The sequence below is a fragment of the Acinonyx jubatus genome, chromosome B3, assembly GCF_027475565.1.
Source record: "Acinonyx jubatus isolate Ajub_Pintada_27869175 chromosome B3, VMU_Ajub_asm_v1.0, whole genome shotgun sequence".
In the NCBI taxonomy this organism is placed as follows: domain Eukaryota; kingdom Metazoa; phylum Chordata; class Mammalia; order Carnivora; family Felidae; genus Acinonyx; species Acinonyx jubatus.
This window is the reverse complement of record NC_069386.1, coordinates 47684662-47702632: the sequence shown is the minus strand read 5'-3', so window position 1 is coordinate 47702632 and position 17971 is coordinate 47684662. Positions and strand designations below refer to the sequence as shown.

The 17971-nt window shown below is 40.6% G+C and overlaps 1 protein-coding gene across 5 annotated transcripts in view; it reads right to left on the bottom strand.

The window, feature by feature from the left end:
- The window catches only part of NEDD4 (NEDD4 E3 ubiquitin protein ligase), a 136401-nt gene extending 121955 nt beyond the window's left edge, over positions 1 to 14446 (bottom strand). For 3 of the 5 annotated variants that reach the window (XM_027067314.2, XM_053223988.1, XM_053223989.1), the window contains exon 1: positions 14244 to 14309. Coding sequence is in view for 2 of the 5 variants with exons in the window: in XM_027067312.2 (XP_026923113.1) it covers positions 14244 to 14288 (45 nt within the window). In the remaining 3 variants the exon portion in view is untranslated. Of the gene's footprint in view, positions 1 to 14243 lie in introns of all 5 variants that reach the window. The other 2 variants (XM_027067312.2, XM_027067313.2) reach the window with 1 other exon arrangement.
- Positions 14447 to 17971: the final 3525 nt, after the last annotated feature.

The following is a 17971-nucleotide window of genomic DNA, read 5'->3' as shown; positions in this document are numbered from 1 at the left end:
AGTACAATTTACGTTTAAATGGCTAAACAAATAAAATGTTGAAAGTGAATGTGTGTGTGTGTGTGTGTGTGTTTAAATAAAGGAATAAGTAAAATGTTACCAATTTGTGGATCTAGCTGAGGGTTATACAGGTGTTCATTGCACTATTTTAACTGTCCTGTAGATTTTAAGTTGTTTGAAATTAAAAGGTGAGTAAGAAAATATTACAAAACAGAATGCTTATTTTTAAAAAATTCCCAAGTAAGCAAAACTATTAGACACGGAGAAATAAAATTAATAAGAAATGTAAAATACTTTTATGGATAAAATTATAAAAACTTACTGAAGAACACAAAAAGACTTAAGTAAATGAAGAAATTTACTGTGTTCATGGATGGAATTATTCCAATTATTGTCTGTTTTCTCCAAAGTAACCTATAAATTCAATACAATTCTAACTCCCTCACCCCCAAATTTTTTCATAGGTTTTAACAATAATTGTAAAATTCATAGGTAAGAGTAAAAATGAATAAAGAAGTAAACAATAACATTCAACCACTATCTTATCTTATATACAGAAACAAACTGCAACTACGTTAAAGTCTAAAAGCAAAAAAAAGAATACTTTAAAATTTTCATAAGAAATTTTAGAATATTTCTATGACAGTGGGGTAGGAAAGGATTTTAAAAAATACAAACTCTAATGGGAAAAGTGGTTAGATTTGATATTAAAATTATATACCTTTTGCAAGAGAAGAGATGCCATGAACAAAATGAGAAGTCAAGGGGACAGACAAGGTGTTAGTATCTAAAATGTGTGCCACTGACAAATTACGATTATCTAGAATCCATAAAGAACTCCGAAAAACCTGGGGGTGAAATATAAACAGTCTAATACAAGAAATCATAGAGAATGTACAGTTAATACATGAAAAGATATTCAATCTCACCAGTAATCAGGGAGAAATCTAATACACTGTTGTTAGGAAGTATACAATGAAGATTCATTTTGAAGAGACATTTGGAAAACCTACTAATGTTCTAAATTAATAACTCAGAAATTCTACTTTTCGGTCTAGTCCCTAGATAAACTTTCACTCACGTACTCAAGGACATAAGCACAACAGCATTCACAGGAGTATTTCTAAGATCAAGAAATATGAAATAAGTGTTGCCCAGCAGAGAGCAACCTCATGGATTCTATTATACAATCATTCCATCAGCAAGTAGTCAGTCATATTCCCTTCTGAGCAGAGGTCTGGAAAGGAGATAATACACATATCACAGAATGTTTATTTCAATCTTCTTCTATTTCTAAATGCTTACAACCACCCTCATTCCTGGAAGTTCACTGAATAAATATGATAATGGGAATATTCTATTAGCTCTAAAACAGATGATAAATTCAGATAATACAAAAATCTTTACAAAAGATGCTAGATAAAATATGTTTCCTCTATCCCTAAATAGAACTAAATACAGAGCTGATGGTGCAAGAAAGAAGGGAAATCCTCAGGTATCAGAAGAAAGATGGAATTAAAAACCAGAGAGAAAAATATGTGAACTGAAATTTCAGTTTTCTGCAGGGACTGATTCCCAAAAAACTGAAAAGATCTGCAGTCACTCTTCCTGGAAAGTCCCACTGACTAAATAGGCCCATTAAAGGATTCTACTGGCCCCAATAGCCACAATTTCACTATACCACTTGACTGGGAAATGGCTGTACTTTATTAGGTACTGATCTCCCACACTGAATTCTGAAAATCAGAACACTTCTCTGAGATGACTTAATAAATAAATACAAACATTTTCAAGTGGTCAAGTGTAATGAAAAGTGCCATCAGCAAATAATGTTATTTGAAAATCCCAACTTTTGTAAACACAGACAAGTGTTTATAATTTAGATATAAATTTAATCGAGGAAACAATCTGAAATAGTTAATCCATATTGGTGAAGCCTCTACTGAAAAAAACCCCCCAGAAGTCTCCTGGAGAAAAATGTAACAAGCATTGATTTTAAAAATTCCAGGGGATGATAAATTATTCACAGTGACAAATACATTTGACTTTTAAACCTTCTTGCATTTCCTTCCACAAAAATCAGAACTAGTTATTTTCGATGCTGCTGGTGTTAATGGATGTGAAGCTATATTGACTTGAGATTTTGTCATAAAATTAAATAAGAAATGCCCTTTATTTTCACATTTCCATTCACATCTGTGCATTTTACAAATTAATGTTAGAAAATTGTCAAAATGGGTCTTTGCAATCACATCCATAAGCAGATCATACCTCACATCATCCTTGAAAATGAAGAGCATAAGTGCTGCAACTAGAAACTAAACTCTTCAATAATTTTGGAAACATGATATTCAAAGTACTGTTAATAGAAACTTGGACAGTGCTCAAATGAGGAAAAAAGAAACAAAAATTAAACAACTCTTCCTTATTCAAAACGGAAGCAGACCACAGCTGTTTGCTAAAGTTTGAGTTTCCCCTCCACTCCTAAGAGAGCTTTCCTGATTTTTGAAAGTGAAATGTAAAAGTCACAAATGGCAGGCAAAGGTATGAGGCTTTTCTCAATGACAGTACACAATAAAATGGTAATGTGTTATCTATGCAGGAGGCTACAGTAATTAAAAGCAGCTTTCCAGACCTGAGATTTTCTCCACAATTCATGAAAATAGCTACCAACTGCTCCTTAATCTTTTGTCAATGCCCCCATTTCCAGGAATAGGAAATGTAGAGCTGTCCTGTATCACCTGAGCAGTCATTTAAAATGTATTATTATTTTTTAATGACAGGGGCACCTGGGTGCCTCAGTGGGTTAAGCATCCGACTCTTGATCTTGGATCAGGTCAAGCCCCACCCGTGTGGGCACTCTGTGCTGACAGCAAGGAACCTCCTTGGGATTCTCTCTCTCCCTCTTCTGCCCCTCCTTGCTCCTGTGCGCACATACTCTATCTCTGTCTCTCAAAAGTGGATGGACATTAAAAAAAAATACATATATATATATATATATATATATAGAGAGAGAGAGAGAGAGAGGGAATCATTTAATGACAGAAAATAATTATAATGTTAATTGGAAAAAACAGGATGCAGAGTGATATTTATTCTGTGATAACTGAAAAAAGATATGCAGATGGATGAAGATTAGAAGGAAATATTTAAGTGATAATAACTATTAAAATAATGAGATGATGAAGGTTTTTGTTTTACTTAAACTTTTTGTAAATTTTATAACTTTATAAATTATAAATTTTTAAGTTATAATTTATAACTTTTTTAAGTTATAACTTTTTGATAAATTTACATTGAAGTTTTTTCTTTAAGAAAGCCCTGCCTTTTCCTCAAAGTCCAAATGCCACCTTTTCAAAAAGATTTCATAGTTGAAATGAATTTTCCCCTCTCGATGTTAAAGCCCACTTTTACAGCACTTATCACATATGGTCTTGTATCTGCGGAGATAAACGATGTGTCTTTCTGCACTATTAAAATTGTGGTATTTTGAAGCTCAGGAAACTTATCTTTTCATTATCTTTGTATCCTCTGTGAAACTCAGTAGAATACTTGGCACATAGCAGAGGCTAACAAATTCTTGATTAACCACAAAGCTTTCTGAAGTAGCTGAAAGAAGGATAAAGGCATTTTATCAAGAAAGAAAAAGTTTGTACAGTGAGCCCAGAACACTGGCTGCCAGATCTATACCCACAAAACAGATGACTGGAAGACTTCTCTTTGAGGAAACTGAATGATGCCAGGGAGGGGAGGAACCAAATGTTGTAAGTACTTATATGTGAGAACCCCACAGTGAAATGACAAGTTCAGATAACCCTATCATGCTATACTCCAGTCAAAAGTAACTGCCTACTGTACAGAGGATGTATATTAGCAAATGATGGAATAAATTAGGGAGGAGGAAGACAAGAGATTACAGAAACAGGAGCTCCAACACAGAAAAAAAGATAAAGGGGATTCTCACAGTAAGGGCAAATGGAAGCCTGCAGGTGATGGCTACACATCAGGTGTAGAGTGCAAGCAGTTCAGATAGAATGCGATGTGGCAAGAGGCTGTCTCTGACAAGAATGAAGAAAAAGGAATGGATAGCTCTATATACACATACATACACTCAATGTCATATATATATGACATTTACATTGAGTAGTTTCAAAACTCTGTCAGACAGTTTGCAAATTTGTGACAAGTATACAGAAAACTAAAGCAAGGGGCACCTGGGTGGTTCAGTGGGCTCAGCCTCTGACTCTTGATCTCGGCTCAGGTCGTGATCTCACAGTTCGTGAGTTCAAGCCTTCCATTGGGCTCTGCTCTGATGGCAAGGAGCCTGCTTGGGATTCTGTCCCTCTTTCTCTCTGCCCCTCCCCCACTTGTGCTCACTTGTTCTCTCTCTCTCTCAAAATAAATAAATGAACTTAAAAAAAAACTAAAGCAAACAAAAAATGTGCCATAATTATAAACATGGCACAATGGTTCCAACATGAATAATACTATATTCACATAATATAATAATATTGCATATTTATTTAACAAAAAATGACTAGAGTTGGAAGGAGGGATGTACTTTCTTTTCTTTTTTCTTTTCTTTTTTTTTTTTGGCAACATGTTATGTAATTTATGGTGACCATATTTTCAAAACTAAAAATCTGAACCTATGACTGCCAGAAGTTTTCTTCCTCTGGTGTGTAAATTTACTTGAAACCTGTTACAAAATTGTAAATGCTAGATCACTCTTACTGGAAAATACATAAAGTGAGGATTATCCCAGTAAGGGTGGAGTACATGACTCCTATATATTTGCTATGCATGGTCAAAGATCCTAAGAAGCATCTGGCATTAATAACCATAATAAACTAGAATACTCAAAATCCTTAGATTTAAGAGAGAGCTGTGGTTCTCAAAGTGTATTCCCTGCACCAGTAATACGAGCACCACATGGCAATTTATTAGAAACACAAAAGTTCAGGCCCCATACCTACTCAATCAGGCAGTGGTGGAGCCAGTAGCCTGTGTTTTAACAAAAGTTGATACGCACAGGTAAAGAGCAAGAAGGTAAGAAAGGGAAGTGCTGTAGTTAATGCAGTTGCGGGACTATTTCCCTTCTCAAAAACTACCACTTTACTTATTCAATCAGTACTGTATAATTTCCAAAAAAATAACAGCTCATCATCACTTCACATTTTAACACTACTCTTATATGTGATGGCACCATATACGTTTATACACAAAATGCCTCTGGAAAGATACACATCAAGCTAATAACCTATACTTGTGGAAAAGATACTTTCATAAGATGTGTAGATGAATGTTCACAGTAGGTTTATTCATAAGAGCCAAAAGCTGGAAACAATGGAAGTATCTGTCAGAGGGAAAATGGATAAACATCTGGTTTATTCATACAATGGAATACTACTCAGCAATAAAAAGAATGAGTTGCTTATACAAACAACCACATGGGCAACTGAAAAGCATTACATTAGACAAAAGGAACCACACACAAAAGTGTACACACTGTATGATTCCATTTATATGAAATTCCAGGACAGGCAAAACTAATCCATGGTGATAAAAGGTTGTCTCTGGAGAGTGAAGTGGGGAGTTGACTGGAAGAGAGCCCAAAGGGACAGTCTGGAGTAATAGAAATATTCTAGATCTTAACTGAGTTGTGGGTTAGACATGTTGAAAAGCACTGTACTTTGGGGCATCTGGGTGGCTCAGCTGGCTAAGCGTCTGACTCTTGATCTTGGCTCAAGTCACGATCTCACAGTTCATGGGATTGAGCCCCACGTCGGGTTCCATGCTGACAGTGTGGGGCCTTCATAGGATTCTCTCTCTCCTCTCTGTCCCTCCTCTGCTCATGCTTTCTCTCTCTTAAAATAAATAAACTTAAAAAAAAAAAGCACTGTACATCTAAGTGTACTTTAAAATCATGCATTTCACTGTTTGTAAATTTTACTCCTCTCCCCGCTCCCCCCCAAAAAGAAAAAAAAATCAAAATAAAGATGTTTTCAGACAAAAACAAAACCAAGGAAATTTATTACCAGCAAACACTCACTAAAAAAACTTCTACAGGATACACCTCAGGCAGAAAAAAGTGATCCTACATGGAAAGCCAGGAGATGTGACAAGAAATGAAGAAATAATAAGTAGGGAAAAAGTTAAGTATGTGAGGAACAAATATTAACATTAAAATGTCAATGAGATGATGGTGTGTGTGCGTGTGTGTGTGCGCATGTGTGCATGTATGCACACATGTTTAGTGAGTTTCCATTCCACTGGGGATCCAATTCAAAATCCTTAATGTGACTTTCAGGCACTGCCTGCCTGGGCTCTGCTCTTCTCTCCTCTCCAGATTTATGTCCTGACACTGTCCTTTCTCCTCCACCATTCTAGTCTTCGTTATATTCCTCTCCATCTCATCTTCTGCACATGCGGTTCTGTTTACCTGCAAGGCTTTTTGCCTCACTCTTCACCTGGCTAACTCCTATTCATCCTTAGGTTCAGTTTAAAGATGACTTCCTCAGTCTTTCCTTAGACTTTCTCCCCTCCTTCATACCATGCAAGATTAATTCATCTTTCCTGTTATATGTTTTTATCTCACATTCTTTCTCCTTCATAACATTTATAAAATGTTTGTGTGATTACATAATTACTGTCCTTCTCTTCCTGTAGGCTGTAAATTCAGTGAAGTCTGCCTTTCATCATTATCACCTCATGGCCTGATCCAAATGCCTTACACATAGTCACTGCTGGACAAATTTTTTTTAAGCAAATACAGAATTCAAGGTCTACCTAAAACCTATTAACAACAACAACAAAAAGACAGAAGATATGGAAGAACATAAAAACAGTTACAAGTTAATTTTGCATGTTACATTTATAACCTTCCTAAGAAAGAGACTCTTTCTGTTAAATTCTTTTATTTAGGCAACTATTTGCAGCAGGACACTGGAAAGACCAAGTCTTTAGTATTAACGAAATCTGAGATTCAAGTCCAGATCTGCTACCTAATAGGACTGAGTCCTTGAGCAAATCACAATCTCAGACTCCTCATCTGTAAAATGGGGATAACACTATCTACATTTGCAAAACTGATTCAATGGTTATAACTGAAGTGTGAGGGGTGCCTGGGTGGCTCAGTTAGTTAAGCGTCCGACTCTTGGTTTCAGCTCAGGTCATGATCTCACAGTTTGTGAGTTCAAGACACTCATCAGGCTCCATGCTGACAGTGCAGAGCCTGCTTGGGATTCTCTCTCCCACTCTCTGCCCCTCCCCTACTCACTTTCTCTGTCTCTATCTCAAAATAAATATACTTAAAAAATTTTTTTAAATAACTGATGTATGAGAACTTGTGACCTGGTGCTTGAAATACAGCAGACACTCGATTAAAGGCAGCTCTGATTATATTTAGGTTGACTCTTTTACTTTGAGGGAGAATATTTTCATTAAAATATCTTTATGCACTGGCATGATTGTTTGCATTTGTTGCCACAGCATATCTCAGATGGGGGAAGCCAAACATTTGGGTCAGGTCATGCAGTTATGATGTTGCACCACAGACATATTTATTCCTCAAGACTTCAGGAAAGTCTTATCAAAACCTTTTTTCATTTTGCTGTGTCTTTCTCCCTGCATTTATCTACAGACTTCTCCTACCTTCTGCATTTGTTTATCCTCTTAAAACTTTGATAGGATTAGCAAGGGAGCCACACAGAGAAGGGAGAGGCCAGTAACACTGATGGCCACAGAATTCAGTAGAACAGTGGGTTTAGCAACTCCAATCAGCAATCTCACATTCTCTAGGTACTGTAAAATATGAATGCCAGACACAGCTAGGGGATGGTCACCCCATCAGCTGATGTAAATATCCTGCTCTGACAGGTGTCAAATACCTATGCCAGATCACAGAGAATGACAGAGCCAGAATTCCATCCTAGTCAAATTCAATTTTCTATACCCCTATGCACCGTAAATGACTTATTTACAGGTGCCTTCCAGCTCAAGATTCTATTCCTATATGATATATGAATTGCTAATAGTTACCTGTAAAAAAAAAAAAAAAAAAAAAAAAATATATATATATATATATATATATATATATATTTAATCCCTTCTAACCTCTCTTCTTGGTGCAGAGGAGTCACCGTCAGGCCCACCTTAGGCAGGGGTCAGGGGAGGAGGGAGTTTCATGGAAGTGCATGGTCAACATGCTCAGCAGCATGGGGGACTAGAGGAAAAGGGAGGTGCCATACAGAGATGCATCAGTGGGTACCCAATGGCTTGGGACACAGAGGAGGTTGCACAAAGTTGCAACAGCAGTACTATAAAAGCTGAAAGTGGGGGTGCACAAGTGGCAGACAGAGAAGATGCTTGCATGATTGGGAAATTAGGTACACAAAAAACATAAGTAAATGAATTGGGAAAATATGTAAATATAATGAGACTAAGAAAAGTAAGAATTTTCATTGGTAGAGAAGGTACTTATGACTGGAAAGAACCCTGAGGCATGATATTTTAAATCGAGAAAGTGCTATGAATTAATGCTTTTTATTTATTTACTTTTTAATGTTTATTTATTTTGAGAAAGAGAAAGCATGTGCGTGAGCAGGGAGGGGCAGAGAGCATGAGAGAGAGAAAGAATTTCAAGCAGGCACCACACTGTCAGCGCAGAGCCTGATGTGGGGGTTGATCTCAGGAATGGTGAGGTCATGACCTGAGCCAAAATCAAGACTCTAGCGCTTCACCTACTAAGCCACCCAGGTGCCCCTGAATTAATAATTTTTAAATACAGATTGATATAGAAATAGGTATACATTTATGTATGTACATATATAAACACACGGTACACACACACACACATACACACACACACACACACACACACACACACACTTAACTGTTTGCTGAGATTGCTGAAAAGCAATGACATCCAGCAGGTGTGAGCACACTGAGCACCTAGATCTTAGTGCCTGGCTTCTAAAAAGCATTTTCTACTAGGGCAAGCGTCCAACTCTTGATTTCGGCTCATGTCGTGATCTCACGGTTTGTGAGTTTGAACCCCACATTAGGCTCTGCACTGACAGTGCGGAGCCTGCTTGGAATCCTCTCTCTCCCCTTCTCTCTGCCCCTCCCCTGCTCGCTTGCTCTCCCTCTCTCTTGCTCTCTCTCAAAAAATAAATAAAATAAACATTAAAAAAAATAAAAAATGAAAACGATTTTCTACTAAATGAAACCAATGTTCCTAGAAGAAATGGCTGGTTCTAGACAATGGTGGGCTAGGCAAAATACAAGAGGAGTCTGGAACATCTTCAGCCAGAATGTAATGAAGTGTTCAAAGAATGATGGAGACTTGTCACAATGACCTAGGAACCCCCTTAAAAAGTCTTCCTATGACCAAACTCTGACAATTTGAGCAACAAAATATTTAATGATAGTAATTAATTACAACCCATTGAATAAGGTGGAATTCTACACATCCATGCTGATGTAAATAAATGAATAAATAAATGGAGGAGAAAGGGAAAGCTCTTCTTACATAGAATGCCTATTAATAAAGATAGAAGTAAAAAAAAATAGTGGTGTTTGATTCAGGTGGAAGTCATCAATGAATGGTGAAAGTGGTGGATGGAGATCTGATGAGGAAGGACAGGCTACTGGCATAATCTCTGAAGATGTCCCCACAAAAAATACAAATCATTAGGAAGGGGAAAATGGTGGCATAACAAAACAGAAACCTGACAGACACCCAAATGATCAAGTGAGCAAGGTTACCATTGACAGTGATGGGACAAGTCAATATCATGTACCCCATTTACCCCCGATGTGATGCACTGATAAGAACACAGCATCATCTCTGTGATTCCTGCCCAAAAAAGCATGACTTTGACATGGTCCTGAAGAACCAGTAACCAAACCCCAGCTAAGGAACATCCTACAGGTTGTACAGCTTGTAATCTGTCAAAAAAAGACCAAGGAACTGATAGAGATTAGAATAGATTGCAAAGACAAGTACATGCAGCATATGCTCCTACATGGGCTCCTGGACCAGAAAGGAAAAAGGGAAATATTAAAACACCTGTCAAGGATTGACGGGATCTGAAGATTGGATGGTAGTGTCATATCCATGCTTATTTTCTGGCTTAGAGGTTGGATGACTGTTATGTAGAAGTGTTCTTGTTTTAGGAAAATACACACTAGCGCATTTAGAGGTGAGAGGGCATTGTGTCTGCAGCTTGGCCTCCAATGGTTTAGAAAAAGACTAATAAAAAGGGCAAAAAAGGATGATGGGGCAATGGTAGTGACTTGTCAATAGCAGGAGAACCATGTGAGGAGGATCTGGAGTTATTTGCACTGTGCTTCCAACTTTTCTCTTGGTTTAGAATAACTCAAAAGCAAATTGCTAGAAAATGAATTGTATGTATCCACTTCTCCAGTACCATGAAAAATAAAATGAGGCTGGAATTAAGGAGCTGCCAAAAAGGAGTCCGGTACCATGAAAAATAGAATGAGGCTGGAATTAAGGAGCTGCCAAAAAGGAGCAATGGCAAAAACAATACATGAAAGTTTGTGGCCTAACTGACACAGGTGCAGCTTCAAATGTGCTTCTCCTTTTGTGTGCGGTGAATAAAAGCTTGGGCACTGTGCTCCCCGGTTCAGTATGATGCCAGGGCAGACGGGGTCTGGTTCTGCTTGGCATCGGTGGGTCTCGAAGTGTCAGTAATATGCACTTCTTAACTACCCTGCTGCTGATGTGCTGCCGTAGCTGTCACCCACCCAGGGCATCCATTCCTCTACAGGTGCATCCTGTACTTCCAAACTGGCCCTGGACACTCTCAACTCTTTCCCTTTCCTTCCTTCTTCACCTTGCTCCAGTCAGCTTTCAGTTGCAGGAAACAGAAATCACTCCAGGTGTTTTGAAAAGAAAGAAGTTAATACAGGGAATCAGGCGCCTACAAAATCGTCGAAGAGCTGGAGGGGCAGGCTGTAGGCGAGGCCCCCGCAGGATCCTGAAACATCTGAGAACTGGCCCACCCAAGAAACTGCCAACTTCTGCCCCAGTCAGGAAGGTAGGTAATCAGGAGCCACCACCAGATCTGCTGGCTTTACAAACATACTGTATCTAGTCATCAGGAAGTTGCCACGACCACTGGTTCTGCAACTTCCTACCAAAGCCCCAAGATACCAGATACTGAAAATGCTTTGGCAGAAAAAGTCAATGTCTACATGACTATGCTTGGCAGCAGAAAGAGCCAAAGAAACACGAACGTATACTCCACTTCATTTCTACTTTCCACACCTCAAGTAAGTACACCAAACTGGGAAACCTATTTCAAAACCCATTTCTAGAAATGCTAAGTGCAAGAGAGTATGGGAAACATACAGTCCAGCTTTCTAATCTCTGCATAACAGGGAAGTCCATGAAAAGAGGGTAGAAGGGTTGTTGAATTCCAGTGTCCATAGCTACCACACTCCTCCTCACCAAAGTGGGAACTGGCCTCTACTGTTAATCCCAAGAGACTGTCAGAGCAAATCTGGTATAACTTATGTTACACTACTTCCTTAGTTTGTCATGCTTTATGACAAAATCTGCACGCGAAGCCAGGGCCACCTCTCACTAAAACACATTTACATGTGGAATAATAGCTAAAATTCACTGAAAAGTGATAGAGAGGAATTATGATCTAAACTTTGGCCTACTTCAACATTAATATGCTCTTATGGTGTGACTCAGCAGTTAAAAATATCAGTTAAATTCTAATTCTCCAAGCATCTTGTATCCCATGCCTGTTCGTTTTTCTTCTTGTTTCAGTTTCAAATTTAAAATAATCATCACTTTTTGCAGTAAGAGAAAAGCTACCTTACTTTTAATCAACAGCAGAGAGCTGCCTATTACCAGACTGTCTGTGAGTTCTAGAAAATAACACATCTGCAAAGTTTTTCCTCTAAAAAACAAAAACAAAACAAAACAAAACAAACCAACAACAACCAAACAGTGAGGGGGAAGCTCTTCTAAGCCCTCTTTTACTTTGTGATGAACCAGAAAATAAATGACAAATAATAGTGATGAGATGGCAAACTCTACCAGAAAACAGAAAACAAGTGATTTTTATCTTTCCCACCAGACTGTGAGCTCCTCACAAACAGGCAGGGGCTGTTTTTTTCCTCTCTGTGTCCCTGGTGGCCAGCATACTGCGTGATACAGAACAGACAGTTAATAAATGTCTGTTGGATGAATAATCTAAATTACAGTGGAGAAGCAGAAGACAGCACTCCATCATGTCTCTTATCTGCCCATCTCACTCTCTTCCTCAATGTGGACAAAGTGGACAGAGGGAGCTGCAAGGAACTTTGAGTCCTGGGACTCACAAATGGACTCCCATCAGGCAAACAGAGTGGGCCTCAGGCCATGAAACTTCCCAGAAGTACAAATCCTTCAGGAAGCAAGTTCAGGAAAACCTCATTTCAATGGGTGGAGTTTCTGGCCTTCAGTCCCAATTGCTTACTGACCACCCACTAACAGCCATAATTCATTTTATTTCAGTGGGTAGAAGGGTGATGTGAAAAGCAGGTAACTGAAAACACAGAATCTGCACCAAAGAGAAAACAGTGAACAATACCTTTGGCAATATTCCCTGGAAGGGAAAGAGATGAGAAATCTGGAATCAGGACCTACCTCTGAATATTAACAAGGAAAGAAAGTCCAAGGTCAGCCTGAATGGGTTGGATATCAGCTTGACATTATCTGCATTAAACAGCTTATTGTAGCAAAGCAGGAAGACCTGACTGATAAGAAGAAAGCTATCACAGGTTCAACACTCCATTATTTTCCTCTGATCTCTTCTGCAGAACGGTAAAGGACCTCACCCGGAATATCATCTTTAGCCATAACACATTGACTACTGTTTCTGAGGGTCTACCAAGCTGCCACCATTTTTCCACCACTGCTTTGATTCTCTTCTGGTGGCAATAACTGAGAAATTAAATTCTAATCTATCACATGATCATTCTCAAAACACTCTGAGATAACCTGCCAGCATATACAAGTTGCCCACTGTTTATGTACAAAGAGCTGTCAAGATAAATGTAAAAGACATTTTGTAAAAGACTTTTGAAGATACCAAGTGACTATGAGAAGGCACTATTTCAACACTCTCAAAAGATAAAATTAAGGTGATGTACTTAGATAATTGGGTCCAATCTTGATAACAGGTACATGTGACAGCTTAGCCAGTCAACAAAAATGCTTAAATCTGATTTTCCCCCCAAACTGAACTAGTCACTGTTAGAGTATATAGCCTTTCATTTCCCACCCATTCCCATTTTGAATCAAGAATTCAGGGAAGCCACATCTCATTTAAAACGGAACAACTCTTTTCAAATGCCCTTATTTTTAGTAAGTGTTAAGGTATAACCAGCATTAAGTTATTTCGCAAGGGACAGCTTTACCTTCTCAAATCATGGAACTTAATTTTCAAACTGGATAGCTGTGGGAAGTTCTTTAAAGTATACATTACAGCTTTATTTTTTATATATTACTGAAGCCGGGTGAAATATAGCATGAACTTTCCACACTTGGCACTTGTTGCTAAACATGAAGAGAACAATCTATCTGCCTACTTTCCCACTGCCGTCTCCAGTTAGAAGATTAAAAACGATTTCAGATTAAAATAATAATAATAAATAATAATAAAATAAAAGCCAAAATAGCTAATGACAATTCCCTTGGAAGTCTTCATGTCAAAGTCCATGAAGTTAAGTCCAGCGGGCCTCTGCCAGCGAAGGCTAAACAACAGCCGGGATGCTGAACTCCAGGGAAATCCGCCCCACCCCACCCCACCCCACCCCACCCCCGCCCCCCGGAGCTCACGCACCCTCGGCGGGGGGTGGCAGGAAGGGGCCGGCGGGGCGATGCGCGTCCCCCGCGCACTCATGCGGCTCGCTGCCTAGCACCCCTCCTCTACACTTCCTGAAGGAAACTGACAAGGAAGGCGGCGGCTCCGGGCGGAGAGGGGTGTGGAGTCTCCAGGCTGGCGAAGAAAACGCTGCTAGCTAGAGCAAGCACTCCCCACCGCCCCCGTGCGCGCGCCGGGCCGCCCGAGGTCCCCACGGCGCCCAGCGCGCTCCCGGGGCTCGCGCATGGGGAGGCGGGGGCTGACAGACGACCCTCTGGCCGCCGCCGCCGCCTCCGGTCCGGCGGGTGAGCAGCGCGAAGGGAAGCCCGCCCCGCAGCCCCTCGGCCCCCGCACCTCATCCTCCGGGAGCCCGAACACCTCCACCGCGCAAGTTGCCATTCCCGAACGGCTCCAGCAAACTGGACGCGCTTGCCCCCGCCCTGGAGTGGGAACTGTAGTGAGAAGGAGGTGGAGGAGGAGAACTGGGAGGAGGCGGGAGGAGGTGGAGGAAGAGGAGGCGGTGCTCCCCCGGCGGCGGCAGCGCCTCCCCTGGCCAGTGGGCGCTAGTGGCACTAGGAAGCGCGGCGGGAAAGAGCCCGCAGCGCCTCGGCGGCGGCGCGCCTGTTGGGGCGTGGGGGTGGGGGCACGCGCCGTGAGGACAGCGTGCGTCAGGGGCTCGGGTAGGAGGCACGCGCGTGGCGGGGCTCAGGGCGTGGGGAGTGCGCGTGGCGGGGGCACGCGTGGCGGGGGCGCGCCGGCCGCTCCCGCCCCGGGAGGTTGGCCAACGCGCCCGCCTGTGAGAGCGGTGCAGCGCCAGGCGTCGCGTGGAGCAAGCCGTGGAGGCCGGGGGACGTCAGCCCTTCCCCTGGGAAACAAAGCTGCGGTTTTCCCCAGCAACAAGTCTCCCTCAGATCCGCTCCACAGCTCTGCCTCTTTCTAGACGCCTGGGATCAGGAGCGCTTAATCCTAGCTTCACCACAAGCCAAAAATCAGAGCGCGTTCTTCGTAAAGGCTACCAATTCCAATAGAAGCTGGACCTTGGGACCTCGTGGGGGAAAGCCCAGCGTGAGCGTGGCAGCATATGGGGAGGCCTGAAGGGATCTCATCATTCCTGGACTCAGGATCTGAAATTCTCTCCTTGTGATTTTTTAAACACTGTGCCAATTCATAAGCGATTTCCTGTCGTATGGTCTGTCTTTTAAGCCTACCAATGACGTCCAGCCTCCAGGCTTAACCCTCTAGACCTGCTTAACTAAGCCTTGACCTGTAGCAGCAATGGAAGGTAGCGAAAAAAGGGAGAAAAATACAATGAACTAGGACCTCCTGTGCTATGGAATAATCATGCTTATTATAGTCATGTCTGATGGATTTTATAGTTCCCTAATCACAGGAAGACTTTGGTGTTGAATAACAGATCTAACAAGGGAAACCTTACGAAAGATACTTTAATGTTGGTTATTCTCTAAAGCATACAAAAGCCTTGTTTGGAAGTTCTTTTATTCTTTCTTACTCTTAATGTCTGCTGGCTGCCTCTCCTCTCTCTAACGCTGGATTTTTGAGATCTTTAAGGTTCACTGTTTTTCTCCTTCCATTCTAAACTCCCTCCCTGAACCTCATACATTGCCATTGGCATGGTGAGGTACAATCCTCCTAGAGATCTCAGACTCAGAGCTCAGTAGTGCAAGAAATGGTGCTATATAATTTTCTGTAACTGAACTTAGTTCCTATAGTTAAGCTTCCTGTCTGCCCAGTGGTAGAAAACTTAGTCCTGATCAGTTCACTGGTCTTCCTCAACCCTCTTTTTGTTAAGATTAATTCTACATTCTAGCCGGCAGCTGTGGTGCTACATCATCTCAGGGATGGAGGGCATAGCAGAGCCCTCATCACTCCCTGCTGGCATTAATGGAAACATTTTTCTTCCCACTGGTCTCTAATCATAGACATCTGTATCCATTAGAGTGAAACTTGGCTGTTAGTAATAGTAACCCAAACTAACAGAATTTAAGGGTAGATGTTATATTGTTCTCCCATTTAAGTCCAGAGGTAGGTAGGCCAGGGTAAATAAGGCTACATTGCTCCACACAGGCATCAGAAATTCAGGCACTGTAAAGCTGGCTGCTTTGCCATTTATAGGTGTGGCCCTTATGCTCTAGTCCAGAGAGTGCCTCAGGCTCCAACCCTTACATCCTGTTCCAGGCAACAAGACAGATGAAGGGATAAAGATGGGAGTTCAGGTCTCATGCTCGTCTTTTTAAGAAAGGCTTATGGAGTCTTTTACTTAAACTCATAGAACAGAACTGAGTCACATAGCTGTATCTAAATACAGGGTAGGCTGGCAAATACAGACTGTTCTGGGGAACCTTGGGTTCTATCACTAGGGAGGAAAGGGAGACCAGTGATGGGGGGGGGGGGGGAGGCAGGGAAACTAGCAGTCTCTGCTACCATTTTTGCCCTCTGGCATTCACGGAGAAGTCAGCACTCCCAATCCATTTCTGGTCTTCAGGCCAGGGAATTTTAGGCTCAAAGAAGAAAACCCCTTCAGGGCATCTGACCTCTCTCATTTGCTGCTGGCCGTCTGCATCATCTTGTGGCTTCTGAGACTTGGTACCTGTCTCCAGCCTGCTTTGGGTATTCAAGCTTTGGATCACTTCTGTAGTATTGCTGACATTACACTCTGGCATGCAGTGGGGATGAGGGACACTTCTTTAAAGCTTTTGATGTAAGACTATACTTAGGATATAGGTCATCTCTGCTCTTGGATTCTCCAAGTCTGGGGATTTGTCATTCTCCAATCCTGAGAGAAAAACCCAAGTGCTAGAAGGGTGTTCTTCTTGGAGATAGGCACTGTGTCCAGTATTGTCTAATGAAACTTTGTGTTATGAAGGAAATCTATATCTGCACTACGAACATGGTAGCCACCAGTTCACTTGGTTGTCGAGAACTTAAAATGTGGCTAAGACAAATAAGGAATAATTTTACAATTAAATTTAAAATGTTTACTTGTGGTCGGTGACTGCCATATCAGACAACATAGGAAATGTGTTCAATGTGTCTCAAATTGTAGAAAAATTTCTAAATTACATTTTGAGTACATACAAAAAGTTATAAAAATGTATAAGGTATGAAGAATAAAAATGAACACTAATGCACTCATCACCCACTGTAAGAAAAAGAATATTACCAACAATTTTTTTGCATCATCTGTGCCTTCCTATTCCATCCCCTTTCCTCCCCCTACCAAGAGATAACTACTATTCTGAATTCTGTTTACTGTTTTCTTGGTTTTTTTTTTAAATTTTCTTATTTTTTTCCTAAAGTTTTTAAGAATTTTTTTTTAATTTTATAAAGTGTATTTATTTATTTTGAGAAAGAGAGAGAGAGAGAGAGAGAGCCTGTGAACAGGGGAGATACAGGGGGGTGGGTGTGGGGGAGAAAATTCCAAGCAGGTTCCACACTGTTCGCACAGAGCCCAATGCAGGGCTCGAACCCACAAATGGTGAGATCATGACCAGAGCAGAAATCAAGAGTCGGAAGCTTAGCCAACTGAGCCACCCAGATGCCCCTGTTTTCTTGTGTTTTTTAAATTGTTTTACCAGATGGGTATGTATTCCTAAGTAACATATTGTTCATTTTCGTCTCTTTGATCTTTATATAAATGGAATCGTAAGGGGACTTGTTTTTTGCATCTTTGATCTTTATATAAATGGAATCATAAGAAGACTTCCATTTTTCTTACCATTCTATTTGTGAGATAAATTCATGCCAAATCGTTGTAGTATTTAACTTGTTTTCACTGCTGTGTGATATACCATTGAATGAGTCTACCACAATTAATCATTCTTCTGTTGTTCGACATTGGGGTAACGTGTTTTTTTGTGTTTTGTTTTTAATTTGTAAACACCTCTTATTACATGATTTAGCTGTTTCAAATGTTTGCAGCACATTGTTTATTTTTTATAATTTAAAAATTTTTAAGTGTATTTATTTATTTTTTGAGAGAGAGAGAAAATGAGCAGCGAAGGGCAAAGAGAGGGGGAAAAGAGGATCCGAAGCAGGCTCTGTGCTGACAGCAGACAGCCTGA